Source organism: Macrotis lagotis, chromosome 4, assembly GCF_037893015.1.
Source record: "Macrotis lagotis isolate mMagLag1 chromosome 4, bilby.v1.9.chrom.fasta, whole genome shotgun sequence".
Classification (NCBI taxonomy): domain Eukaryota; kingdom Metazoa; phylum Chordata; class Mammalia; order Peramelemorphia; family Peramelidae; genus Macrotis; species Macrotis lagotis.
The window spans coordinates 8,021,275-8,047,954 of NC_133661.1; the positions used below are offsets into that span (position 1 = coordinate 8,021,275).

Here is a 26,680-nt window from a genome sequence, read left to right on the forward strand (position 1 = left end):
TCTTTGGGGTCACCTGGCTCAGTCTGCTCCTATCAGAGGGACTTTAGCGGTGGCCCAGCAAGGTTAAGTGGCCAGCCCCCAAGTCCGTCATTCCAGCATTGAGGCTGCAATCCCCCTTTGAGAGAGTCTGGGACACAGAGAGCAGGCAGTGAGGAGAGGGGAGTTCATGCTCATCCCAATGACATTTTCATCCCCAGAAAGTGTTTCTGGATGTATATTGAGAATGGCAGTGGGGCGGATCTGAACTCAGATCCGGCCTCAGAGGCTGGCTGTGTGACCCTTGCCCTGTTCTGCTTCAGTTTCCTTCCCTGTGGAAGGGTTGTTGTGAGCATAAAAGTACTAGGTAAAAACCAATACGTACAACAATTATAGATGAGATGCTGTCTATCCCGCCATAGCAATGATCATCATTATTACTCTCATTATCATTGCTTGGTTGGTATTTCTTTTGCACATCACTCGAACACAGTCTCACAGGATTTAACTGTTGGCATTAGCTGCTTCCACCCTAAGAACTCTTTTCTGCTACCCAAGCACATCAGAACAGTCACAAAGAGGACTTGTGTTCGAATCCTGGCTCTGCCATCTTGCCTGTCTTCTCCTCTTCAAGCCTTAATAGGCTTTGTCTGTAAACGTAGGGTTTGGCCTCAACGGGCCTGAGCCCCTTCTGGCCAAGGATTCCTTGGTCCCACTGTCTCTGGGGAGGGTGCCCTGGGATGAGGAGTTCCCCAGAGCTGCTGAAGGCAGATTAGGGCTGCCCTGGTTCAGTGGTGAAAGCACCTGGCTCTGGAGGCCTGGTGGGCCGGTCGTGGGTGGAAGGGGATCAGCTCTGTCAAGGGGAGGCTGGTCGTGCTACTCTCCTTCCTGGAGGACATCCAGGGTGGCTGCGGCAGGGAGACCCCCAAGCAGGGCTGCCCGTTCCCCTGCAGAGCCCCCGGGACCAGGCAAAAGCTGGCCTGGCACGCTCCTTTCTCACCTTTCCCCAAGGGCTCCAATGGCAGAGTTGGCCCTGATGAATCAGCTCAAGACCACTTGGAAGCTGGGCATTGGGAGGACCCTGCATGGGAGATTATGGGGTAGAAGCACAGGTGTGCATGGGAGACCAGGACACACATGCCAGGGGAGCGAAACCATGAGAGATGAGACCACATATTCCCAAAGACTTCCACAAGGAAACTGGGGGTGCCAGCCCTGTGAGCCGCTGCATCCCAGCCTTGGCACAGTGCCAGGGCCAGCCAAACCCCCTTAGGGAAGACCTTTTGAGCTAGGGCTCTCACCTTCCATCTCTCCCTGCTGTCAGCCCTCAGGGTCACTCTCTACCCCAGAGACACACAAGAGGTGAAACACCCCCCAGTTCTTTTAACCTGTTTCTAGTCCCCCCCCCCATTTCTGCCCCCTTACCCATCAGAGCCTGGTCTGGAAGGGGTGCTGTCTGAGGACATCGAAGAGACAGAAGCGACAGACAGGGGCCGGGAGGAGGAGGGCATGGTGAAGGATCGCACCATGGACCGGGGGCGACTGCCTCGTCTGTCATCCATCCCAGAGGGCTGTGGATAGAGGAGCGAAGGTTAGCGGGCTGCAAGCCCAGGAATAGAGCAAGGGTCAGCTTCAGCCTTGGAGTCCCAATCCACCAGCCAGCCTGGAGCAAAGTGCCCACTAGCACTTGTGGGCAGTGTGACCCTGGCCAAGTGCTTTTACCCCATGGTGCTGTGGCTACAAGGAGGAGAGAGGGAGCCCCTGATCACTGGTAGAAATTCTGGGGGCTTAGCCAGCATAGGCATGGGCACCCCATTTTACCAATGAGCACATTGAGGTGCCAAGGTTGGGAAGGGGCTGGGGTAGGGGTGTGGATCTGAACCCAGGGATTCTGAGGAGGCCCAGATACTGGAGGACAACACAAGTTCCTTTAGAGCAGAGCCCAGGCCTGGGTCTTATTTGGATTCAGCCCATCCCGCCTCAGACTCTGCTCCTCACACGCTGGGGCTTGATCAATATTTCTTAAATGACTGAACTCCGTGGAGCCTGGCAAGTCCTTTTGGCTAACCAGAGACCAGCTTCTGGAGGTCCCTGAAGGGACTTTGTTTCTTTAGCACTCTCCTGTGGTTTTGAGACTCCAATGTCATTGGATGTAGTCAGTATTAATGAGCTATTGGTTTCAATTCCAGTCCCTTCCTCTGCCCACCCACTGTGCGCAGCCCTGAGCAGCGCTGGAGAAGGTCCAGGAAGAGCTGTCATGAGGGAGAGTCCAGTTCAGCCCCATCTCTTCAGTCATTCCTCATCCCTAGGACATGTTTCCTTCTATCAAATTACTATGGATTAGTCTCTTAAAATCAGGTCATTTTTTCCTTCCAATGACACATTTAAAGAAAATGACCACTTCTTAAGACACATGGGACTCGCATCTGGAGCTGGCAGCATCTGGATCATAAAGATTCCCATTTCTGAATTTTGAATACTTGAGATCCCTGCCAGAGAGCAGAGCAGCTGCTTTCAGGCCACTCAGGACTGGGACTTTCACTGAGCTGGGTGGGCTCCAGGCCAAAGTCCAGGGGACGGGTTGTCCACCTGGACTCTCCTCTTCCTTAGAAAAGCCTTAATGGCCTTGGCTCCCTTCCACCCCAATGCCTGCTGCCCTCAGCCCCTTCCAACCCCCCCTCCCACTCAGCATGCTGCAGCCCTGGCTCTGGATCCAATAGCTGGACTTGAGGGAATGCTAACGGCAGCTCTCATGGACACTTGGACACCCAGAGGTTTCTTCAACCAACTTCAGATCCAGGTGGAGTCACCCATTGGGCACATGGGGCTTCCTTGACACTGATGCTGACGAGTGGCAAACACCAAATCATCAAGTTTGGTGAAGGGCCCTCCAACCAGGGCTGTGGCAAGGACAGATGGGATTCCTGAGAGCCTCTTCAGCAGCAGGGCTCCAGCTGCCCCTGGCGCCAAGGAGCTGGGGCTGGGAGGGGGTCAGACTGACTCTCAACTGGATTCTTTGACTCCTTCCCCTCAGAGCCCCCTGGCCCTCCTTCAGACCCTTTTATACAGGATCAACAATGGTGTTAGAAGGATCATCTCAGGAGCCTTCTCCCCTCCCCACTGGAATACAAGCCTCCTGTGGGCAGGGTATTGGTCTTACTGAACTCTGACTCCCTTAGCCCTGAAAGAATGAAAGGACATCCAAGACGCTGAGGCACTTGGACTTCGGCCACTTGTCCTTCATTCTTTTTTTAAGTTTTTTGCAAGGCAAACAGGGTTAAGTGGCTTGCCCAAGGCCACACAGCTAGGTAATTATTAAGTGTCTGAGACCGGATTTGAACCCAGATACTCCTGACTCCAGGGCCGGTGCTTTATCTACTACGCCACCTAGCTGCCCCTTTGTCCTTCATTCTTAAAGAAAACCATGACTTTGGGAGGCGAGGCCATGACAGGCAGATGAGTTGGATTTGAGTAAGGGGGGCAGGACCAAGTTCCCAGCCTCACTTCTCCAGAGTCATCTGGGTCCAGTGGTCAGATGTGAATCAAGACAACTAGAGATGGCCCTGGGTGCAAGGCAGTCAGGGTGAAGTGACTTGCCCAAGGTTACACTGGTAAGTGTCAGGAGTTTGAGGCTGGATCTGAACTCAGATCCTCCTGACTCCAGGGCCAGTGCTCTATCCACTGAAACACCTCGCTGCCCTGTACTTTGGCAGAACCTCAGACAAAGAGAACAAGATAGATCACTGGTGAAAATGGGAAGAAGACAACCGCCTATTCCGTCTGTGACCATGGCAGAGCTAAAGGTGGGCAGGATGACTTCTGAGTCTTCTCGATCCCATGCCCTTGATGCCATAGGGCTGAATTAATAATGATAATAATCATTAAGTGGGATAGAGTTTATCAACACTGAATGCCCATGATCTCAGTTGAATGTCCTAACAATTGGATACGGTGGGCATTGACGGTATCACTATCTCCAGTTGGCTGGCCCATGGTCGCACAGACCAGAGGCAAAATTCCCAAGTGTTGAGAGTGTGGTTTGGTAGAGCCTGATGAAGATGTAATTAGGAAATGCTTAACCAAAGCCATAAAGATATGCTACAACATGGATAATGTGAATTTGTGGTTTTCTAAGCATCTAGTTTGAGTTTGCTCTGGAATGAATGATTCTGGTCCAGTTATTGGTTGTTCAAGGTCCCTCCAAAGCCCAGAGACCCTGTGACTCCCTGAGAGCTTCTTAGTGAGCCTTTCCCTCCACTCTGCCTGGAACCCTAAAACTGATCTGTTTCTAATAGAAAAAATAAAAAGGATGTGTAAAAGTGTGTAAGCACCAGATAAACACACTTCCAGAGCTGCAAGTTCTGAGGAAGAGGCTGGATGATAGAGGCTGCAGAAGCTGAAGGCTGCTCCGGCCCCCAGCCCACCAGGAAACAGGGAGGAGATTCGTGGTAAAGGGTCTTCCTTTCTCACTTCCACTGGGCTGATAGGGAGATCCACGCAGAAGGGAACAGGAATCAGAAAGACTTCCTAGCTTTCTCTTGCATTCTGGGGCCCTCACCCCCGAGGCAGGCAGGGTACCCCCCATGGGTACAGAGCAGCCTGAGGCAATGGCGGGGTACACCAGCTATGGGCAAAGGCCTCCTGCCTCTTTCGGGGGGGGGGCTTGATCTGATCTTCAATGAAGCCAGAATTCCAAGGCGGGGTGTGAGAAGGAAGTGCTCTCCCCTGAGGCGGCGTGTGGTCGACCCCATGAGAACACAAGGAGTTGCTTCTGCCTCCAAATCTCCAATGGATAGCAGCGCTCTGGTGCCACAGCAGAGACTCAATAAAGTCTTATTGATGGATGGATTAATTAATTGATTGAGTGATTAATCAGGAGGACGAATCAGCTGCTGGGGAAGTGTTCAGCTGGAGAAGAAGATTCAGGGGGTGCACAGAGGCCGTTTTTGAGTATTCGAGACGTGGAAAACAATCAGGCTCATCCCCTGCTTGGCCACAGGCCTGAGAACCAGGGTCCAGGGAAGATTCAGACCAGATTTAAGGAACTCTTCCTCAATAGACCCTCATCTGATTGCTTGCCCCCTTGGGGAGAGGGCAGGGAAGGAGACAGGGAGGAAGGGAGAAAAATTGGGAACTCAAAATCTTCTAAAAAATAAATAATGTAGGGCAACTAGGTGGCGCAGTGGATAGAGCACCACCCTGGAGTCAGGAGGACCTGAGTTCAAATCCGATCTCAGACACTTAATAATTGCCTGGCTGTGTATTTTGGGCAAATTACTGAACCCCATTGACTTAAATAAAAAAAGAATGATGAAAATTGTCTTTACATGTAACTGGAAAAGATAAAATACTATTTAATACACAAAAGGCAGCAATAAGCTCCCCATCAAGAGAGGGACACAATCGAAGGTTGATGACATTGGGTGGGGGGGAGCTCCAATTTAGGTGCAGGTGGACCCTGGAAGCATCAGAAGTCTTGCAGATGACCTGAGAAATCTCCCCTGGGCCTGTCCCCTGGGTAACCCCTACCCCCAATTAGTCTCAGGAGTCTGATCACCTTCCCTAAAGACCTCCATCAGCAGCTGCTCTCTCCCCTCCAACACTGTCCAAACAAAGTGGGTCCCAGCCCCTCGGCCTTTCCGTACTCTGAACTCTAGCACAGAGAGCCCCCCTACTCTAAGACCCAGCCCAGTCCCAGCTGCTCACCATGGTCCGGACCCCATACTGCTTCTCCACCTTCTCTTTCAGCTGTTTGAAACAAGCCTCCATCCGCTCGTGAAATGGCCTCAATGCTTCGGTGACTTTTTCTCCATGAATCTTGATCCCCTCGGCCAAAAAGGGAATCTGAAACACACAGAGTACGATGGCCAATGTCCCTGTGACTGACCGTGCCCCCAAAACTTGGGAGTGTGATGATGGGTGAAAAAGAAAAACAAAGTGAACACAGAGACCGGACTGTATCAGCCCCAGCTGAGGGCCATCCTTGGAGCATCCCTCTGTCTCCCCACCCCCATCCTTGGGCACTTCCCTTGCCCCCCAGACCAGGAGCTTGTGAGGACACCAGGAACCTAAAAGTATTATCTGAATGTTCAGTGGTGGTGTGTCCTGTGACCTCGTGAGCAAAAGGTAAACCCCCTGAGGGCAGGGCTTTTGCCTCTTCTCTATGCCCCCCTGCCCCGCAGTGTAGGAAGGACTTCAGAAATGTTTCATCATAATTTACTTAGTGGCTAGTGAATGATTTGATTACTATTGAGTAATGACTTCTCATTGATGGAGTCTAAAACCCCCAGTTCTCACCCATCTGTCCCTGGCATCCGTGCTCACTTCCCCTTCCTAGGCACTTCTCTTGTTTCCATCTGGTTCTTATGGAGCAGGGTACGGTGGTTCCCCCCCCCCCCCAGTAGAATGCCAACTCCTTGGAGGCAGGGGCTGCTTCATTTTTGGCTTCGTTACCTCCTCCAGACTATAGCCCAGTAACCTGCATGGAGTTGGACAATTATCTTAGTGTGCCAATGCACCTCGCTGGGCCAGGTTCAGTGTGCCCCGACGGGGTCCAGAAGCAGTGGTGGCAGCACGTGGGGTGCAATGACTGTCGCTGGTTTGCTTGATGGCTGACCGGCCCCTGAGAGCGCTGCTTGTTGGGGCTCTCGGCTCTCTATGTCCTTTATAGGGAGGTCAAATCCAAGGGCAAGGACCACTTAGCTGAGGCAGCCAGCTGTAAGTGTCCCGCCCAGTGCTCTTCATAGCCAAGCTTCCTTTTTGATGGGGCCTGAACCATGGGGGTCTTCATCTGAAGGATCCATCTGGGGTCTCGTCTTCTCCAGCCAAGGCTGTTGTCCCAGGGGTCAGAGTGTGGACATCAGGGAGACGGTCCTTGACAGGGTTGCTCCAGATGTGCCAGGATTCCTCTATCAGAGGCACTATGAGAATGAGCCCCAGTTCAAATCCGGGCTTGGTCACTGACTTCCTATGTGACTCTATGGGTCTCAGTTTCCCTGTCAGTAATATCAGGGGACTGCAAGCTACCTCCTTTATTCTGCTGATGTAACCCTGAGCAAGGGGTCCACCTCCCCTGCTTCCTCATCTGACCAGTGAGGTAGTTGGGCTCGAGACCTGTGAGACTGACACCTGCTTGGCTGCTTCGGCTTACCCAGGTCTCCTCTTAATATTTCATAATTAAGCCATAATCCTGATTAAAAACAGATTTTTTCCAACATGACAGAATAGTGATCCAAAAGGGCAGATTTATCAACCTGGAGGATTATGAGCCCATGGTGGAATGCTGTGTAAACGAATTCTGGGACAAACAATTCTGATGGAGACAATGAAGAAAATGGGCTGTGGTGCCATTTATAGTCCCCAGCTGGTGCATGCCGGGTGTCCAGGACACTGGAGATGCAGGCAGGGGGCCCTGCTATCCACCACTAGCTGAGCACTGGCTGACCAGATGGTGGGGAAGGAAGACATCCCCCTGGACACCTACACATGCACACACCCACACTCACACGGAGGATGGAATTCCTGTCACTGACAGCATGGATGGGTCTCGGCACTTCCCTAGCCACCTGGTGGGGGCAGTTGGCACCTGCCTCGCCCGGGGGAGCCCACAGATCCCCTTGCAGTGTGCACATGGTTGGGGCTAGAGCAGGGAGAGAACCAGCGGCTCGGTTCAAACGCCTGAGCGGAGATTTAAACGAGGTCTTCTTGGTTCCAAGGAAGGATCTTTTTCTGTCACACTGCCTCATAAGTTAACTTTAAAAACGTGTGTAAATTAGAAAGCAAAAACAAATGAAATGTTTTGCATAAACACATTCATTCATTTTTTTATTTAGAAGTTGGTACATTTAATTTTTTAAAACAGCCCTTTCTAGGAGTTGCTTTGAAATTCATTTTTTTAGTTTAGTGACCGGGGCAGTGACACTGTGCTGACACCAAGGTGGTCTATTGGGAACAAATTAGTTTCCTCCATAAGACTCACAATTCATAAAATCCAATTTGCTGCAAAAGCTTGGATGGAAGCGGTGACTCACCTCCACCTGCTGCAGCCCTGACTGGCCTGGCCTTGGCCCGCTGGGGCTAGCACTGCTGCCGCGGGGGCAATGCAGGGCCAGAGCCACGAGAAACAAGAGACTCCTCCAGAAATGCTAATGGGCTTTTCTTCCTCCTCTTCATTCTGGGGATGGTTAGTTGATGGAGTTGTGCTGCTGTCCTGAGAAGTGAGCACTGACCACCCCCTCCCCAGACAAGTTCACTCACGCACGCATGCGTGTGCTCTCTCTCTCTCTCTCTCTCTCTCTGTCTGAAACAGACACATGCCTCTCTTGGGCCTCAGTTTCTTCATCTGTCAAACAAGGAGGCTGACCTGGGTCCCTGGTGGCTTTAAGTCTATGAGTCCAAGAACCATCTGGAAGCTTTTTTTCTCTGGGGATGAGTCAGTGAAAGACTGACCAAAGCCCCCAATTCCCAGGTTAGTCATTTGCTCCACTTGCTAAGGATCTTGCATACTGTCTGCACCATGTGGGGGGCTTCCCCATGAGTCCAGCCCTGGTCTAGTTAGCAGCATAGAATTGGGGGTATGCATCTTGGCTCACTAGCGCTGGGCCTAAGTACCTGGCTCACTAGGGGATGGTTCAGAAGGAACAGAATGTCAGACACAGGCTGTAGTCCCACGTAGGGCCCAGGTGGATGGGGTGGCTGGGGGATGCCTGGATATGTGCCCATTGTCACAGGCAGGGGTGCTGTTGCCCTTGACCCTGACCTGAGTGGTCCTAGATGACCTTACCTGCCAGGCGATGAGGTCCTTGAGCTTCTCAATCTTCTCATGGTCTTCTGGGTGATCCTGCATGTACCTCTCCGTGAAGAAGGCCTAATAAACATGGAGCAATGTGGTTACATCAGAAATCAAGGCTAGCAATGACTGATTTCAGAGGTTCCATTGAAGATGGCCACAGACTAAGGAACCCCCTCTTCCAAGGCCCTGGCCAAAAAAAAAAGCCCAAAGCGAAATGGGAGAAATTTGCCTTAGATGGCTGGGGAGGAACATGATGATGCAGTAGGGAAGGGCCCAGAGGCTGGGGTACTCCACCATGCACTGTGGGCTAGCCCACAGGTGGCTTCACAGATCCACAGCTGGGGAGAACCTGGCCTGACCCTTGCATTTCATAGAGGATGGGTCTGAGACCCAGTTCAAGGTCACCAAAGTGGGGAGGGCATGACCCTAGCTCCTGTGCTCCCTCCCACATAGACATCAAGGGCCGAGGGACAGAATCTTGGAATGGGAGTCAGAGGGCACTGATCCTGCCTCTGGGTGACCTTGGGCCAGTCCCTGGATCTTGGGCCCTGTGGGCGCCTCCTCTGTATAAAATAAGGGAACTGGCCTGGGAGTCTACGGGGACCAGGAGCCCCCCCTCGCCAGACCACCCCAAGATACATGCCAAGGATCCAAGGAGCTGCAAAGTAACTCTAATTTTATGAGAGAGAAAGAGCTCAAATATAAGGAAATTAGGGAAGACGACTCTGTTAGGGGTCATACCCAGGCTAAGCTTTGAAGAGAGTAGAGGGGATTGGATGGGGCTAAGGTGAGAGGGAGTCAATGCACAGTGGTCAGTGGCAAAACTGGGCATATAGGGGTGGGAAGAGGCCGTAGCCATGACGGGGAATATGGGGAGAAACTAGCTCATCCAGAGGGTTTCCCAGGGAGACAGTGAAGACTTTTTTCACAGGTGTGTATGTGTGTGGGGGGTAGGGGGGGTTCAGGAATACAAGGAGAGATCTTGCTAGCAGAAGGGGCCGAGCCTTGAGAGAGTCGATGGTGGAGGGGGGCAAAATGGAAGAGAGGGTCAAGAAGGGGACACATCTGGATGCCATCTCATTCCATTCTCCTGTGAGGAATTCCATTTCAAACGGCTTTCTTTCCTGGTTTCGGTTGTAAATTTTGTCTTTCCACTGGGACCAAGGCACAATTAGCCATGGAAAATGACCCAGCGCCAAAAGCAGGGGCTCCTTCTGGAGCAGGGAGTCAATGGGCCTTCACCTACCTTCTCATAATTTGTAAAGCCGCCCATGACAGCGGGGTCCACGATGCCGTTCAGGAGCATCGAGAGCGGGTTGATGGGGAGGCTGGGGTCCCCCGAGTGTTGCTGAACCAAGCTGTTGATCTTGTCATTGGTGACATGCATGGTCTCGATGGCATTTTCCAGGGGACTGATTTCCACCTGAAAGGAAGGAAAAGGAAAAGAGCTCTCACTGATGATGGAGAATTCATCTGGGGGAGCTGACTGCCTGACTCTCAGGGCCATGCACCCAAGTCCCGCTGGGGCCGATTCCTGTGGATGAGATGACAGAGCTCTTCATCTACATTAGCTAATCTGGGGCTCCCACCAACTCCATCCATTTACTCATTGGATTGATTCACTCACTGATTCATGTGTTCATCCACCTATTAATTCAACAGGAATTTAGTAATCACCTACAGTGTACCAAGAACTGACTGAAATTATGATCCCATTTTTGTTCAGAAGAGGAAACTGAGGCTGAGTGGTAAAGACCCTCCCCAGAGACCTAGCCGGGGTGGGACGCTCCTGATGCTGGCGACCCCCACTGGCCTTCTGCTCAATGTCCAGAGAGCCATTCAGAACATTGGAAACATCACTCACCATCCTCTGCCTTTTCAATAGGGACTGTTCAAAATTCAAAGGAAGGATGGGAAGGCTTCTCTGCTCTAGGAGGGACCTTGTTGGGTTGGTGTCAACTCAGGAAGGAGAGCTGAAGCCAACATGGAAATGGGAGGGATTCCATCCCTCAGGTTCAGACCCAGAATACACCAGGCCCTCTGGCCATCTCTTATTAACTGTGAGACCCCCATAATTCCCAGGGCCCCAGCTTCTTCAGTAGGATGGGACTAGCAGGACCTTACAGAGAATTCTCTTGGAGACCAGAGAAGGTGAGTGATGGGCATGGCCTGGCCAGGCCATCCTCTACTCCCTCCCCACTAGGCTGCTTCTCCTAGACAACTCTCTGAGAGGATGAATTGTAGATCAGGGGAAGGTTGGGACAGAGTGGCCACTTCAATTCTGGTCGAGTGACTGCTTCCTGGCTGCCATGAACTCTGACTCTGGCCTCAACCCCCCAAAACTGTACAAGGCCATGCTTTGGCCCTCTGGGTGGGGATTGGCATCATTAATACATTATTTTTTGAAGGTGATGAGATAAATCTTGTAAGGTTCATGTTTTGCTCTATCTCTGAACCCAAGAGGACCCCAAGGACATGAAAAAGCCCTCCCCCAAATGGAGAGTTGCCTGGATGACTGTGAGCTAGATGGACAGGGAGCAAGACAGACACCTGTCCCTTTAGCTAAAATAACACCAAAGATGGCCTTGGGAGGGTGGGGGAGGAAGGAGCTGGCTCCTGTCTCCACCAGCCCCAGGAGCTGGGAGCTCATTACCTGCCCTCCATCTCCATCAATCCCTCATTAGCCGAGAGAGCGGCTGCCTCTCTCAAAGCTGCACAAGCCACTTACACTACACCACTTATAATCAAACCTTTTCGAATGTCAGCCCCAAACCTGCAAACTGATTACATTATTCTCTTTGTTTTAATTATCATTTAGCTGCATCTTCCCTCAGCTAATTTTCAATTCAAATGATTCTGGGCCATGATTAGGTGGTCAGACACAGGAGCGCGTTAGACTCCGGAGGGTTCGGATGCAGAAACTTGGGCTTCCTGAGGGAATGAAGGATGCGGCAAGCCCGCCATGGGGGGCTTGTTTTCTCTTCTTCCAATTTGCTACTATTAGCAAGACTTTAGGAGGACTGGGAAAGGGGGGGGTCTGAGCTGGTTAAGGAAGGCCCCCCAAACTGAGGAGCAGCAGGAGAGGGAAGAGAGCTCCAGGCTCAACGTGTGTTTGTGTGTGTGTGTGTGTGTGTGTGTGTGTGTGTATGAACACACTCTGATTTACTTTTTGGATAAGTAGACTGGCAGACTGTAGAATCCAAGGTTGAACGTCCACAGAGACAAAAGAGGTCAACCCTGCCATCCCCATCATTTTACATATGAGAACAAGTTTTACCCCATGGTCACCAAGGTGGTAAGTGGCACAGTGAGTTTCTGGACTCTTACTCCAAAATAACTAAGCAGACCCCAAACCTGGGGTGAGGTGCCACGCTTGTGATTTCTCTGGTTGGAGAGTTGCAATTTCCCCCAACTTTTGGCTTCAGAGCATTCCTTGGGGTGCAGGAGATGAAGAGATGACCTAGGCTGTGGGCTGGAATGAGTCTGGGCTGCCAAGTTCCAAGGCCGGCCCCTGCTCATACCGAGGCACTATCAGAACAAGCCCAATCCGGGGGCTGCAGCCTGTCTGCAGATCTTCCTAGGCTGATCTCTAGTCATTCCCGTCCAGCCAAATGCCACCTCGGAGAATGCCGGGTTGGCTCTCACAAAAGGTCAGGCCCCCGCCTCCTCTCATCTCTCTCCTGGCCTTATTAAGCTTCTTCACTCAGCAGTCTGACTAATCTAATCCCTGATTACACAGGGTTTTACAGGCAGAAGGCCATTAGGAGGATTTGTGCATTCCTACAAAGGACCTCTTCCTCCAAATCCCCATTCTGGCCATCCAGGACAAAGGGGGCTTTCCCAAGTCATGTCAGGCCTTATGGGAACAGCCACCTTCAAGGCCTACACAGAGCTCTTCCCTCCACTGCTTGGGAGATGAGAGCCACAGAGCAATGAGGCTTATTTTATCAGAGATGAAACCTAGCCCCAGTGAGGCTGGGTGTTTGTCCATGCTTACCCAGCTCATGCATAAATCTAAGGGCTTGGATTCCACAGGAGGTTCCTCTTGTAATGTTACTTCTGCCTCACTACCCTGTCTCTCCTAAACTGCTCTGACTTAAGACTAATGTGTAATTCATGCAATCATGCCAAACATCTCATTCTGGTACCAAGTATTGGCCTATCCCATCCAAGCCCAGGTACTTCACCATCATCATTTCCTCCACAACTTTCCTTGTCTGCCTCAAAAAAAGTATAAGCTGGGTCCCAGGTCCCCAAAACAGCAATAAAAATGACCAGCCTGAACCACAAGGTGAGCTATCCTTTCTTTTTGGAGTAGAAAGTTGGGAGCAGAACATGGCCAGGTTATACTTTGGTGAAATAGTCCTTGATGCCATTCTGTGGATGGGCAAGCTAGAGGAAAGAACTTGTTTTAACTTGGGCTGAACTTTTGTTTTAATGTTTCCATGGAGAGATGTTGAAACAATAAGCAAAGGGCGTAGTGGAAGATGTGATAGAAACCTAGTGGAGCAGCTTGGCAAAGGCAACAGTTTTCTATCCTAAGCCAGTGATCGAGTTGCTGTTTTCTACGTTCTTCATGAGCAAAAGTGGTAACACACCTCTGCCTTGCTAACTGAGGTCTTGCCAGAAAGCTTGTGATTGCTCGGATCTCATCCATTCAACCCAGTAAGCACTTACTAAGCACCTTGAGTATGCTTAGACTGGGACAACCCTGGTATTTTCAGGATGCAGAAGACCAGTGCATCAGCAGAGCCAGTTCATTCTAGGGGTGGGGTCTTACCATGAAAACGGACTTGACCTCGAACCATCGTAAGATACCAGGCAATTTATAGGCTGTTGTATAAATGGTCCTCTCTATCCACATGTTCTGTAGGGGTGACATAAAAAAGAAGGGAGTAAAATATTATTGGGAAGAGCCCACAGTGGATGGATGGTGATGCTGATGCATCCATCACATTCCAGCCCCAGGATTACAGAGACAAAAAGAAATGACCAATCATTAATCACTCTGGACTCAGGTATCTCATCCATAAAATGGAAACAATCATAACACAATTCCCCAGGTGTGTAAGGATCAAGTGAGATGGCTTAAGTAGAGCCTTTGGTCCATGTGCTGGTGACCCAGATGGGGCACTCTTGGTGCTACTGCCCAAGGGAGGAATGAGCAGAGGGGATTCGAACCCAGATGCTGCTACTGCCCAGAGCCCAGGCTAGAAGGAAGACCTCCTAACTCCTTGGTCCTTATCTGCCATCTCTCAAATGGAGGAGGCTTTGTTCCCTGTGGCGGGCGCCCAATGTGTATGCTACAGAGCCCCAAGAGTTGTGTGACGGTCACTCTGGACATGGTACCAGTGTTTGTGTCTCATCTTTTAAGTGCATGATTTATGAGCCTCTGTTCTTACTTCCTCCTTCTCAGGAGGCAACTGGCAAACATTTTTATTCCTGTTGTACAATGAGACCACAGACACGGCGAGGTTAAGCAAATTGCTGAGGGCGACGCAGGCAATCAGTGGCAGAGCTCAGAATAACCCAGGGCTCTCCACTCCAGTCACTTTTCCTCAGCATTAGATGTGATACTTTCTCTCAATTACACTGAAAATTCTTAAATTGGACCCATTAAATCTTTAAACTTGGCTGAGGCTTTTAAGAGGAAGGCGTTTAGCTCTTCAGAATTATATACTGCCAGAACCTAAAAATGTCAACTCTTTCAAGGATGCGTCTGCCTGTCCTCCTGGATTGGAAATACAGGAATCTGGAGACTGCCTCCCTCCCTTCAGCCCCCAGCCAGGGTGATAGAGGGCCTGGGGAAGCTGGGCAAGGGCAGTGTGGTACAAGAGAAGATTGCCCAAGATCATCTGCCCAACCAGGAAGGCTCCCTTAAGGACCAAATACCGTCCAGCTGTTAGGGGAGGTGAACTAAAATGGGCATTAAGAAAGATGGGTTAGGTTAGGTTTCCTTAAGACCATGGACCTGATGGGGGGGCAATAACATGAGAACTCATTTTCCATATGGAATCCTCCCCCCCCCCCGCCCCACATCTTTAACTTCCAAAGCCTAATAGCCAGATCACTGAATGACAGGGCTTCACTTTAGAGCTGAACGTCCCACCTAGATAACCAACAGAACTCCACCTCTCCCATACTATGATCTCTTCCCAACTTCCTTATTTCTGAGGCAGGAGATGACTGGACTATAAGAAAAAAAAAACTACAAAGAATTCAGAAGGGCTTGAGAGGACATGAATGAAGTGTTGTGCAACAAGAACAAAAGGAACCAAGGGAATAATTCACAACCACATAATGTGTTCTCAGCCGCATGTTCTGAGCAAGGTATGGACCTGCTGCCACTTCAGAGGGTGATGGGGGAATCACTGTCTCAGTGGTGAAATGACCAGCTTAGGGTCACACAGCTAGTATGTGTCATGGCAGGATTTGAACCCAGAACTCCTGACTTTACAACTGGATCTATTCACTAGTTAGGCCAGGTCTCAGGTGGCAAAAATATAGGAAGACAATTACAAAGCCATCCCTTCCCTCGAAGAGTCTACATTCTTAAGCCCACTACAGGTTTCTCCACCGACTACTGGCAATGCTTCTCCACTGACTCTTCCGAGAATGGAAGAATGACAGAAAGATTCTTTGGGACCCAAGAGGCTAAGGCTCCATGCCAATCCCTACCCCCCCCCCCCGACAATTCAGCCTCATCTTGACCTCTGAAGCCCTCTAGGCTGGTCATTACAAGCATATCTGGGACTGCTTCATGGGCCAAGGGTTACAGTCCCCAGAAAATCTGAGCCAGGTCGGCCATCCTTTAAGCTGAGCAAGTCCAGAGGGGAGGGTACAGCATCTGTGCATCCCAGTGCCATCATCTTCATCTGCAAATTAATCTCTGAATGACAAGATATTTCCTAGTTATATTCAACAGAAAGATTGATTCCAGAAAAGGCCACCAGGACTTTGAGCACCATGGACCTAGGTGCGCACTGGGGATGCTGCCAAACCATTCACAAACAACTGGTGAATCTTTAAAAATAAATAAACAAAAGAAGTTTGAGACTGACCCAATTTTGTTGTATTTGTAAATCAAACCTTTTGTGTGTGCCAGTAAAGTCAGGGGAATCAAACTGCTGTTTCAAGGGCTGAAATGGAAGAGGGGCAGTGTAGCTGAGGAAAACATCCTTGAGCCTAGGACCTCTGGTTTCTGGTGCCCCTGGTGGACGAGCCCTGGGACTTTGAGAGAGATGCCAAGAACAATAGCAACACAATGACAGAGATGATGATGATGCTGATGACTATTGTTGATAGAAAAAGCACTCTACATACATGAACTCATTTGATCTTCACATACCTGAGAAACAGAGGGTGAGGTCATGATCATCCTCATTTTACAGAAGAAATAAGGCTAAGAAAGGGTCTGGTAAACACCAGAGATGAAACTCAAGCACAATCCCCTAAGTAATTCACCACATTGTGCCTCCCTTCATTTTTTAAGACAATGGACAACTGCTTAGAGGCTCTAACTGTTCTTTAAGATGATTTGTGCCTGTATAAATAGCACGTCCCACTAATCCTTCTTTAGGTTGAATAGCCCCAAGGTCTTCCCTAACCTTCCTCCTGAAGAGCCCATTATGGGGTCTATGCCAGAGTCCATGGAGAAATGCATGTGGAGTCCAAGGAAAGTGTCCTGATGACAGAGATGAGCCTGGTTCATCTTTTGGACCCTGTGCAATCTCCTCCAGAGCGAAGCAAATGGAGCTTGTGGAGGAAGCCAGAGATTCCTTGGCTCTTTTGGATGTGCCTATTGGACAGCAAGACTATAGCCCAATTCAGGTAGTGCAATGGGTTGGAAATGCCCTTTATTTCTTGACCTTGGATCCTTTTGGGAAAGCTCTGGGTGGGATTTAGGACCTTAGGACAACCAGTGGACCCCAGTAGGGATGTGGGAAGAATCTTGAATTTGGATGCAGGCTCAACCTTCAACTTGGCTCAGGGCATGGCCTTCCTTGGCCATTTCTCTGGCTTCAGTTTCTCTCTATATATGAATGAATGAGGAGGGTGGCTGAGAACTCCTCTGAGATCCCTTCTAGCTCTCAATTCTATGAGATTCTTCATAAAGTTAAAGAAAAGCACTCTTCTGTTGTATGGTGTGTATCTCTATCTCTATCTCTATCTCTCTATCTCTCTATCTCTATCTCTATCTCTATTTGTATATCTTACTATCTAAAGTCACAGGATCCTAGAATATGAGCGGAGATGGGGCCTCTAAGCCACCTTAATTTACAACTGAGGAAACTGGAGTGCAAAGAGTCTGAGAAATTTGAGCAGTCAGTAATGGCAGGATTTGAATCCAGCTCCTTTGACTTCAGACCTGGGCTTTTTCTATTAGGTCATACTAAGGAAGAAACCAGACATGACCTTCTGGAGGCCATGTGGGCCCTTTTTCTCTTGGGCATCCTGAGGGAGAGAGCAGCCATAAGGAAAAACTGAAGCACACCAGGCTTGACAACTACAGTTGTTTTTTTCTTACCGCAAATTCATTATCTGGGTTTTTCTCTCCTTTTCTGATAGGCCTTGAATACTCGAATCTCTGCACCTCATTGACCCGATAGAAACTGTTGAAATACAGGAAAATACATTAACTGAAAAGACTGAGGCCACAGGATGACCAGTCACTGGACATTTGAACAGCTCCGTGGATGGAGCAGGTTGGTCCGTCCAGCTGTCATTTCTCCAAGGCCTCAGTTTGCAGACAGGATCTATGATCCTTTGGACAGACAAGATAAAAGTCTGACTTTACAGGGTGTTTCAAACTCCCCTCCTACTCAAGCTCACTCTTGGGTAGGCAATACGGAGTGGTGATAATGAGCAAAGAAACCAGGAGGGACATGGGCGGGAGGAGGGAGATGACCTTGATTCCAAAATAACTGTATTTTTATGTTTTAAATGGCTTACAATAAATGAGAAAGAACATACCATGATCTAACAAATAGCAAAATGGTCTTTAAGAGGGAAAAAATTACCCTGTTATTTTTCCCCTTACACAAAGTATATGTTTTAACCACCGCTCCACACACATGTCCAGGGAGGGGTGAAGAATTTATGGGCAAATGTTCCCAATGGCAATGGTGTTCCCCAAGTCAATGATCAATATTTTAGTAGAGATGATGCAGCTCTCTGTTTGCTTAAAGCTTCATTCTGAGTAAATTGTGCGAAAGCTTAAATTTTTATGATTTATAAAAACAACTCTGTATAAATAAACATGACTCCCAGTTTTACTTCTATTATTGCCTTTAACAACAGGTAAAAAAGGAGCAATATATTGTTTTATGGGCAAAAAAGTAACTTCTAAGTGTTGGATGATGAGGAAGCAGTTCTCAGGTAACATCTGGCCAGGGGTTAAGGTTGGTGAAGATGTACCACGTGAGAGAGAACATTTGTGTGATTCACAGCCAGAGCTGGCCAAAGGCTTGGTGGGGGTCTCAGACACCTCCTCAAGGAGGGTCCTCCTGATCCCCTGCAGCTCCTCAATCAATCATCTGTACATCTATCTCTCTTTTACCTGTCACAGAGCCCTGGTAGGACAGAAGATCTTTGGGACCATTGGTGGAGCTCGAAGGGACTTCTTCTATAAGTGTGGAAAGGGAGCCCTACAGAGGTGGTCAACTTTCATTTTTGAAAATGAATAGAGGCTCGGTATCTAGGCAATGGTAAACAGCAAGTGCTAAACCAATGCTTCTTAGAGCTGCTTGGTTTTTAAGAGCATCACTAATGGAAACATGAGCCAATGGGAAGATCAAAACCCACCTCTGATTTGGAATGGAGACCATCAGGAAATATATTCCCATTTAACATGTCTGATGGAACCCTGTCTTTCTTGGATGAGAGCTAAGCACTGTACAGGAAGCAACTCAGACCAGGCTGCCCTCTGACCATGTGCTTTTCTTCTACTTGGCTGAAACCTATAAATGGCAGACCACTTTTTTGCTTCAAGAGATGAGGATGCTTGCATGGTGGTGGAGTTGGAGGGGGAAATTGGGCAGCTTCCACTCAGAACGAGGCAAGGAAAACCTCTGACTTTTGGCAATAAGAAGGCAGTTGAGGTTGTGTTCAAAGGGGAAGCTTACCTCACAATTTGCTCAGAAACAGGTCGGTGGAATTTTGGTGGCAAGTCCAGTTTGGGCTTCACAGTGAAACACTGGATGTCTGAAGGGAAGAGTTAAGGGGGAATAGACACAAGAAGGTAAAGGGGCACTCCTGTCATTGGGCATCTTGGTCAGCAGGGGACAGAGTTGGGCCACCTCATGACTGGGCAGCCCTGACCCCAAACAGGAGGATACACTGGCCAGGAGAATTCTTGATGTCATCTCCAGGAGGAGATGTTGTCTTCATCTTCTCAGCATTGGGAAACTGGGTCAATAACCTGGCTTCGAAGTCTTCCCGGCGTTCGTATTCTTTTCCCCGGTAAATGAAAACTTTGCCCTAGAAAGAGTAATTTTTGTCAAATATTAGCACCAAGCAAAAGCACTGGCTGACCTGAGAGCCTGGCCAGCAGCCTGCTTTGAAATGTCCACACATTTATTTCCCCTAAGACCATAGACACTGATAATCATTCTTGGGATGCTCTTCCCTATTGTAGTGACTGTATTGGAAAGGGTCAGTAATGACCACAGAATGAAAAGCAGAGAGAGGGCCTTCACTGGGACATGCCCATCCCAGAGAAGTAAACTGAGGCCCAGAGAGGAGGTCACTTGTCCAAGGGCATGGCCAATGATAGAGCTTACAGACCCCAAAGCTGGAACTCGTTGTGGGTTGTACCATGTGATGATTCAGGCTACTTGTGTGCCATATTTTTAAATTACCCTTTCAAATGAAGTTAATGAAGGGAAAAGAAATATTACAGGAATAGTACAGGAAGATGAAAGGAAGGGAGAGGAAAAATGAATTGAAAAAGGAAAGCAACAGAAAAGCAAAAGGATAAGGGCAAAAGGGAAGACAGGAAATAGAGAATGGAACCCTAGCAACTCCAATCCACTAGTGTTTGCTCCTTGGAGACAGGGCCTGTCTTGGGCAACTTATCACAATGTCCGACAAGCAGTAAGCATTTCACATATGTTTATCAATCGATTCCTAGGAACTAGGAAAAAAACAACAAAATGAGTACAAATTCTGCCTTTGAGATCACAGTCTCTCTGACCCAAGGGAGGTCACTCATGCCCGATGCCATTCTATAAACTACTTGGAAGTAAGAGTGATTTTATAGGGAGTCCCCAGAAGCAAATCCAATGAGCACCAGCAATTTACCCAGAATAGACTGGGGAGCTATCTCTACACTCAGGGCTAAATAACCTTCCTAAGGCTTCTGGGGCAGGATTTGAATATGAGTCCAACTGGCTATTTTCCCTCCCTGCCTATAACTAGATACCTAGTGGTTCTTTGATGGGGATTGTTTTGGTATGGGCTTCACATTGTGTGTGTGTGTGTGTGTGTGTGTGTGTGTGTGTGTGTATGTGTGTGTGTATGTGTGTGTGTGTATATGTGGTGATGGTAGGGTGGGGGGGGCTATGTGTGAGAGCATGGGGGGAGGAAATATTCATTAGATCATTTTTGTCTCCCTAACCCTCAGTTTACTCCTCTGTAAAACAGATATAAAAATTCCTAGTGGATCTACTTCCCAAGGTGATAGCAGTCTCAATGATATCATATACTCCAAGATATTGATGTAAGGTATCATTATTATTAGCAATTTTTAAAAAATTCTTCTAAATTAAAAAAAAATCCTTCTAAAACTCCCCACAGTAACAGACCAGGGCTCTGTGCCCAGTTTTCTTTTATTCTCCTTGAAGCTGTTCATCCCCTTCTACTGCTAGTGTCAGTGAGAGTCATTCTCCCTCGCTATCCACCCTGTAGGCTTCCTTCACCTGTTCCTGAGGACCACCTCCAACTGGTTTTCTGTCTCCAGATGGCTTTTTATTGGGTTGTTCTTGTGTTCTCTCCCCCATTAGATTGGGACCAGGGCCTGTCTCTGACCTTCTTTTGTAACCCCCGACTCTGATCACCCAGGGCTTGGCCCATGGTGGATGCTCAGTAAGGAATCATTGACTGATTCACATCAGGAAGCAGATCAGACAGGTCCAGCACATTCCACATCTGGGCAGCTCTGGCCATTCCCAGGAGCTTCCTGTTCAAGCTTCACTAATCCAAGATGCATAACAGGAAAACATGAAAGGGGACCGTGCTCATTGGGCTTCTTGCCAGGGAAGAAGCACAACAACGTCATTCTTTACAAGAAAAACTCTAAAAGCATTTTCTCCAAGTGTTGATTACACTTTGTTCAGGAAGCCTCCCTCCCTTCAAAGGCAAAGACAATGGAAAAAAAGGACACATTTCTAAGGATTAGGAAAGATGTGGGAAAGAAGGATTCTTTTGGGCTAGTATACTTGAAAAGCTTCTTTTGTTCTGATGGTTTCCTGAAGGGCCATTTCTTCTGAGCAGTGAATGAAATACTAAATATTACCTTGTTTGGTTTGTCTAAACAGCTGATGTGGTGACCAAATGACCCCTGACCTGTGATACGTGAAGCATTATATGCACATCTCTGCAGGAACACCAGATAATTTAAAGGAGGAGGGAGAGGCCGGTCAGCTCGTTTCTCTCTGGAGTCCCAGAGCTGCCACAGGGAGCCCCCCCTGTGCACACAAAGATGGCACCAGCTCCCTCACTGACAGTGGCGTTCTGGCCCACAAGCAGTCCCTTCAAACATCAGGACTGGCTGCCGTCTCTCTTGGGATGCTAGGATAATCATTTTCTACAGAGCCCAACTCACCAGCTTTAAATCATGGCCAGCTAACGGTCCCCAGGGGCAGAGGGCACTCCATTAGAACCGAGTGGGCCAGGGTGAGATTTACAGCCAATCACAGCCTGGGACCGCTCAGGGAAATTATTGATGACTTCCACCCTGAGTCCAGCATCCATCTTCTTTTCCAATTTTAGAGGATTAGTATTCATCACAAACGCATATCCAATTTAGAGGCTGCCCCTTAGCAATTTCCTGCCATTTTTTATTGAGTTACTTTGGGGCAAATCTGTTCAGATTTAGGTTTCTGATCAACTACTCTCTTTGGACAGTGTTTCTGTAGCAGTAGAAGAGGCACACAGGCAGTTAGGAGATGCATCATTGAGAGGGGTTTCATTAAAGCTGGGGACAGAATAAGGGGTCCCTCAGCTCAGGAAGGGAGGACTGCCAAGACCCTTCTTCTGCTGACTGTCAGGCTCAGGCCAAAAGAGCATCCTTTAGAAAATGGCCTCATAATTTGTGAGAATTCTGAGAGGGAAGTCATTTGGTCTTGGAGAGAAGACTCTCTGCTCCACTGGTGCTGAGGAATTCTAATAGAAATTCTGAGAGACCAACCCCCACAAGCTCTACTGAATCACAAAATTACTGAACCTGAGGGTTTGAATAATCTGATACAATATTGGCAAAATTGCAATACAGCTCTTTTCATAACCACGAGGACCATTCAATTGCTTTCCATGATGAAAGGAGAAAATCTTGTGTCTGAAAAACAATGTAAGGGTAAGTATCTAAGAAATGTGAAGAAAATATATACAAGTTATGGGGGGAGGGAGGGGGAGAGAGAGAGAGAGAGAGAAGGAACAGAGGGAAAGAAGAAAAAAGAAAAGAAAAGAAAAGAAAGGAGGAAGGCACAGAGGGAGGAGAGTAAGGAAAAAAGAAGGAAGGAGAGAAAGTTGCAAAAGAGAATGAAGGAGGGAATAAAGCAAGGGAGAGAGCAAAAAAGAAAAAAGAAAAGAAAGAAAAGGAGAAAGAATAAAAGAATGAAAGAAGACAGAGAGAAGAGATGAGAAATGAGAGACTGGAAAAGGACAAAGAAGAATAAAGAAACAGAGAAAAGCAGAAAGAACAATAGAAAGAGAAAAGAAAGAAAAGGAAAGAGAAGTGAAACAAAGAAAGCCACTGAGATGTTTGCCAACAGGGCTGCAGAAGTCAATTTTGATTCTGAGAGAGATGAAGGCTCAGCTGTGTCTTTGAAACAAAATGACTTTCTGTGAAATCAAAGGTGAGGAGATCCCAGGAGCACAAAGGGGTCTGTGAGGGCCGGTGAAGAAGCCCAGCACCTCAAGGTGCCGAGTCAGACCTGGATTCCCCACTCAGGAGGATGGGGCCCACTGTTCACTGTCATTAAGGACATGTACCACTTTACCCTCAAGAAGGTGGGAAATCCTTGTCCATAGTATCCAACAGCAAAATAATCTGGTTTGGGTCGGATCACTTTGACAATACTCTCGTAGAATTGAGCCTGTTTTTTCTGCAAGAGAAACAGCAGAAACATCTCCAGATTAGGCTCAAACCATCAGGGAAGGCTTCTGTCCTACAACATAACAACCCCCCCCCCCCCCCCGCCCCATGTTGCTGGAAGACCCTTGGGTCATGGATGCACACGTGCCTGCATTTGAGCTTCGTCCTTTCCTCTCTGCTCCCATCGTGGGAGAAGAAATGGCCAGAAAAGTCAAAGTCAGTGACTCTTCCATTGGTTACAATCTCTAGTTTGGGGGAAAACTGGCCTGGCAGGAACCCTGTACAGGACTGACACGGGAGAGCGTTTGAAGACCAGTCTTTCTGGTCTAACTGCTCTTCAATCAGCCAGTGAAGATTCGTCCTGATAGAGTGCTCTGCTGGCCAGTAGAATGTGGATCCTGGGGATGTAGAACCACTGAAGGCAAGAAATGTGGGTGGGGAAGCTCAGCTCATGTCCTGCCCAAGTACCACTGGCATTAGGGCAGCTGGGTGGTGCTGCAGATAGAACACTGGCCTTGGAGTGAGGAGGACCTGAGTTCAAATCTGACCTCAGACAGTTAATAATCACCCAAATGAGTGACCTTGGGCAAGTCACTTAATGCCATTGCCTTGCAAAAAACAAACAAAAAAGAATCATTGACATTTTCCTCTCCCAAGGAGAACAGAAGCACCTGGGGGCAGGGTCAGCTTTACTCTTATCCCTGTATCTCCAGCATCTAGCACAAATATGAGATGCATAATAACAGTTTATTGAGTTAAAGCAAACCATGCCTGGAAGTTTATGTATTTATTCATTAATTTATTTCCTTAAGGGTTTTTTTTTTAAAGTCTGGCACTGTCCTTGGTGGTAGAAATAGACAGAAGAGTCAAAAAAAATGAAAACAAAACAAAAAAATTCTGCCTTCAGAGAGCTTCCATTCTAGGGGAAGCCCACATTTGAACAAACTCAGACACTCATTTGAGCTGAGAGATGCTCTGGAGGCTAGCATTAACCATTGATCACTCATGGGCACAGCCACAATCCACTCTGAATGGTACAACATCAGATTTGGAAATTGAGCTACTGGGGAGAGGGCACAGGGGGCTGGGGCACAAGATCCCCTCCCCCAGCATGGAGCTCAGAGGAGAAGGAAGCCACCAGGTTATGGGGGTCAGGGCAGTCCCAATCCTAATGAGAATGCTGAAGAGTGAGAGGCCAGAAAATCCTGCATTCATTTAAAGGGAAGGCACAGAGACCTACCAGCAGCTCACTGAGCTGCTCATAATCAAACATCTCGTTTTCATACTGCTCGGCGAGTTCTTTGCCCAAGGCGATGGCCTCTTCCCACATCTGTTTAAAACACACACACACACACACAAAAGAAAACGAAACAGAAAATTAAAACAGGAAAAAAACCCCATGCTGAATCATATACATTAGTCAAACTTTGAAACTGATATTAAAACAATCCTTATCAAAACATGGCAAAATAACTTTGTTTATTGGAAAAACAAAGCACAAAAAAATTAGTCAACAAAAAAGAAATTTTATCTCAAATTTCTTTTGATTTGTCTTTTTTAATAAACACTAGATTACTATGCTAGTCATCCACATAAATGATGAATATCTTGAGCTCTGCCTAGGGTCAGAGAATCATTGTGCTTGAAACAATTCCTGAGCCAAGCTATTCTTCTTGGATTCCAATCCAAACTGCACTATTTCATATATCTTAGTGGACAGTTGAATATCTAAAGGTGAGATAATGGGCAGGATACTGCCTTGTTTAACCGCAGTTGTCTAAACTATCTTGAATGATTGCGTAGAAAGAATGCTCCTTTCCACATGCTACCATCCTTCACCAATCTTGATCACAACTATAAATGAATATTATGAAAATTTTTGTTGGGAGAAATGTGGAGAATTAAGAATCAAGGATGAGCTTGGTCTCATCAAGTTTCCTTCTACTTCTGAGCTCAGAAGATTCCCTGGTGGGTCGTCAGAATGCTTCAGAGATGGTCCCAAACCAGGAAACCAACCATTTAAATGCTTAACTATGGTAGCAGAAGAGGACAGAGGAATAGAGAACAATGACACTGAGAGGGAGAAAAGTATCTCTTTATTGCTCTCCTCTCCCCTACCAGGATATTAAACCTATGTTACATCTGTACTAAAATCTACGTGAATGATAACTGTTCCATCAGAGATTCCAGGAAAGAAATTGTTCCATCCTTGTTTAAATAATTTGAGTTTTATCTGCTATTTTCCAGAAGAAAACCTTTGTCTAGAATTAGAGAAACATTTTGAAAATGCACTATTGCAACTAAGACCTTTACTGTAGGGTGTGTGTGTGTGTGTGTGTGTGTGTGTGTGTGTGTGTGTGTGTGTGTGAGAGAGAGAGAGAGAGAGAGAGAGAGAGAGAGAGAGAGAGAGAGAGAGAGAGAGAACTGAGGATAAGAGGGAAAAAATGGCCAGAGTTCACTTTGCCATCCATCTTCATTCTCCTTTCCAGAACTCTGGTGAGGTTTCAAAATTCTTTATTCTGGATGGTCATAACTGATCACTCAAAATCAGTAAGGCGGGATTTCCTTTTACCTTTAATGCTTTTAAAATTCTAGTAAATAAAGTCTCCTTTAACATAAATATTCATTTCAAGGAAAATTTTTATCAAATTTTGCTTCTGCTAATTCCTATGTAACCTTGACCAAGTCGTTAACCTCAGTTTCATCAGTTATAAACTGAAGGGGATTAGGCCAAATGAGGTCTGAGTTTTCATTTAACTCTAAATCCTGAATTCTATTAAGTTGCCAAGATGCAGATTTTAGTTAAAAGTAATGAGCATCTTCTTGACAATTCTATCCATGCCAGAGTGAGATGGACTGATGCGGGCCCTAGTGGGTTCCTCATTACTGAAGATCTTCAAACAGGGCTGAATGACCACTTGGGGTGTTATAAAGAGGGTTCTTGTTGAAGTCCAAGTTGGACTAGATGGACACTAAGAGAATGTTCTTCTACTTATCTCTGGGATTCTGTAATCAGTTTGAAGGTTTTAATCAGATGGAGGCAGAAAGAGGGCATCTGTACTGCCTTTTTCCAATGTGAATACATAGCTAATGGCCTGGACAAGAAGTCAGAGCAAAATTTTGATCTGTGTGAAAACTCTAAGGTTGATTTTAGCTCCAAACAGGAGACGCTGGAGGAGGCCGGAGCAGAGCAGAACATCCATTGCCGCAGTCATGACTCCTTGAAGAAAGAAGTGACTCTAGTGTGGGAACTTGTTTGTGAAGGTCCAGAAATCAAGAAGAGACCGACTGCCTGCCATTTTCTTTGCGTTAAAAAGTTCAACAGGAGTGTGATATTTTGAACTGTCCTCTGCACCCTGGTTTGTGCTGTCATGAAGAGAGGTCACACGGGGACCCTCAGAGACAGCTTGCAACCATGAAGACCTGCTAGCTCCTTGATGAAATGGGGCCTTCCTTGCCCTCCTTCCTCCCAGTGTGTTGGGAGAACTAAATGAAATCATGTTTGCAGAGTGCTCTGCAAAATTGAAAGAGTGCTGATTATTATTATGCCATTATTATGACCGTGGGCTAGTCCCTTAACCTCACTTTCTGTATCTGTA

At 47.7% G+C, this 26,680-nt stretch overlaps 1 protein-coding gene across 2 annotated transcripts in view; it reads right to left on the reverse strand.

The window, feature by feature from the left end:
* DOCK1 (dedicator of cytokinesis 1) overlaps positions 1-26,680 on the reverse strand; it is a 519,930-nt gene that overhangs the window by 20,712 nt on the left and 472,538 nt on the right. For both annotated transcript variants that reach the window (XM_074232174.1, XM_074232173.1), the window contains exons 39-48: positions 24,322-24,411; positions 22,987-23,091; positions 19,105-19,246; positions 18,892-18,970; positions 17,295-17,379; positions 13,548-13,634; positions 10,014-10,190; positions 8,759-8,842; positions 5,683-5,820; positions 1,402-1,547 (exon numbers count right to left, since the gene is read on the reverse strand). In XM_074232174.1, the coding sequence (XP_074088275.1) occupies positions 1,402-1,547; positions 5,683-5,820; positions 8,759-8,842; positions 10,014-10,190; positions 13,548-13,634; positions 17,295-17,379; positions 18,892-18,970; positions 19,105-19,246; positions 22,987-23,091; positions 24,322-24,411 (1,133 nt within the window). The remainder of the gene's footprint in view (positions 1-1,401; positions 1,548-5,682; positions 5,821-8,758; positions 8,843-10,013; positions 10,191-13,547; positions 13,635-17,294; positions 17,380-18,891; positions 18,971-19,104; positions 19,247-22,986; positions 23,092-24,321; positions 24,412-26,680) is intronic.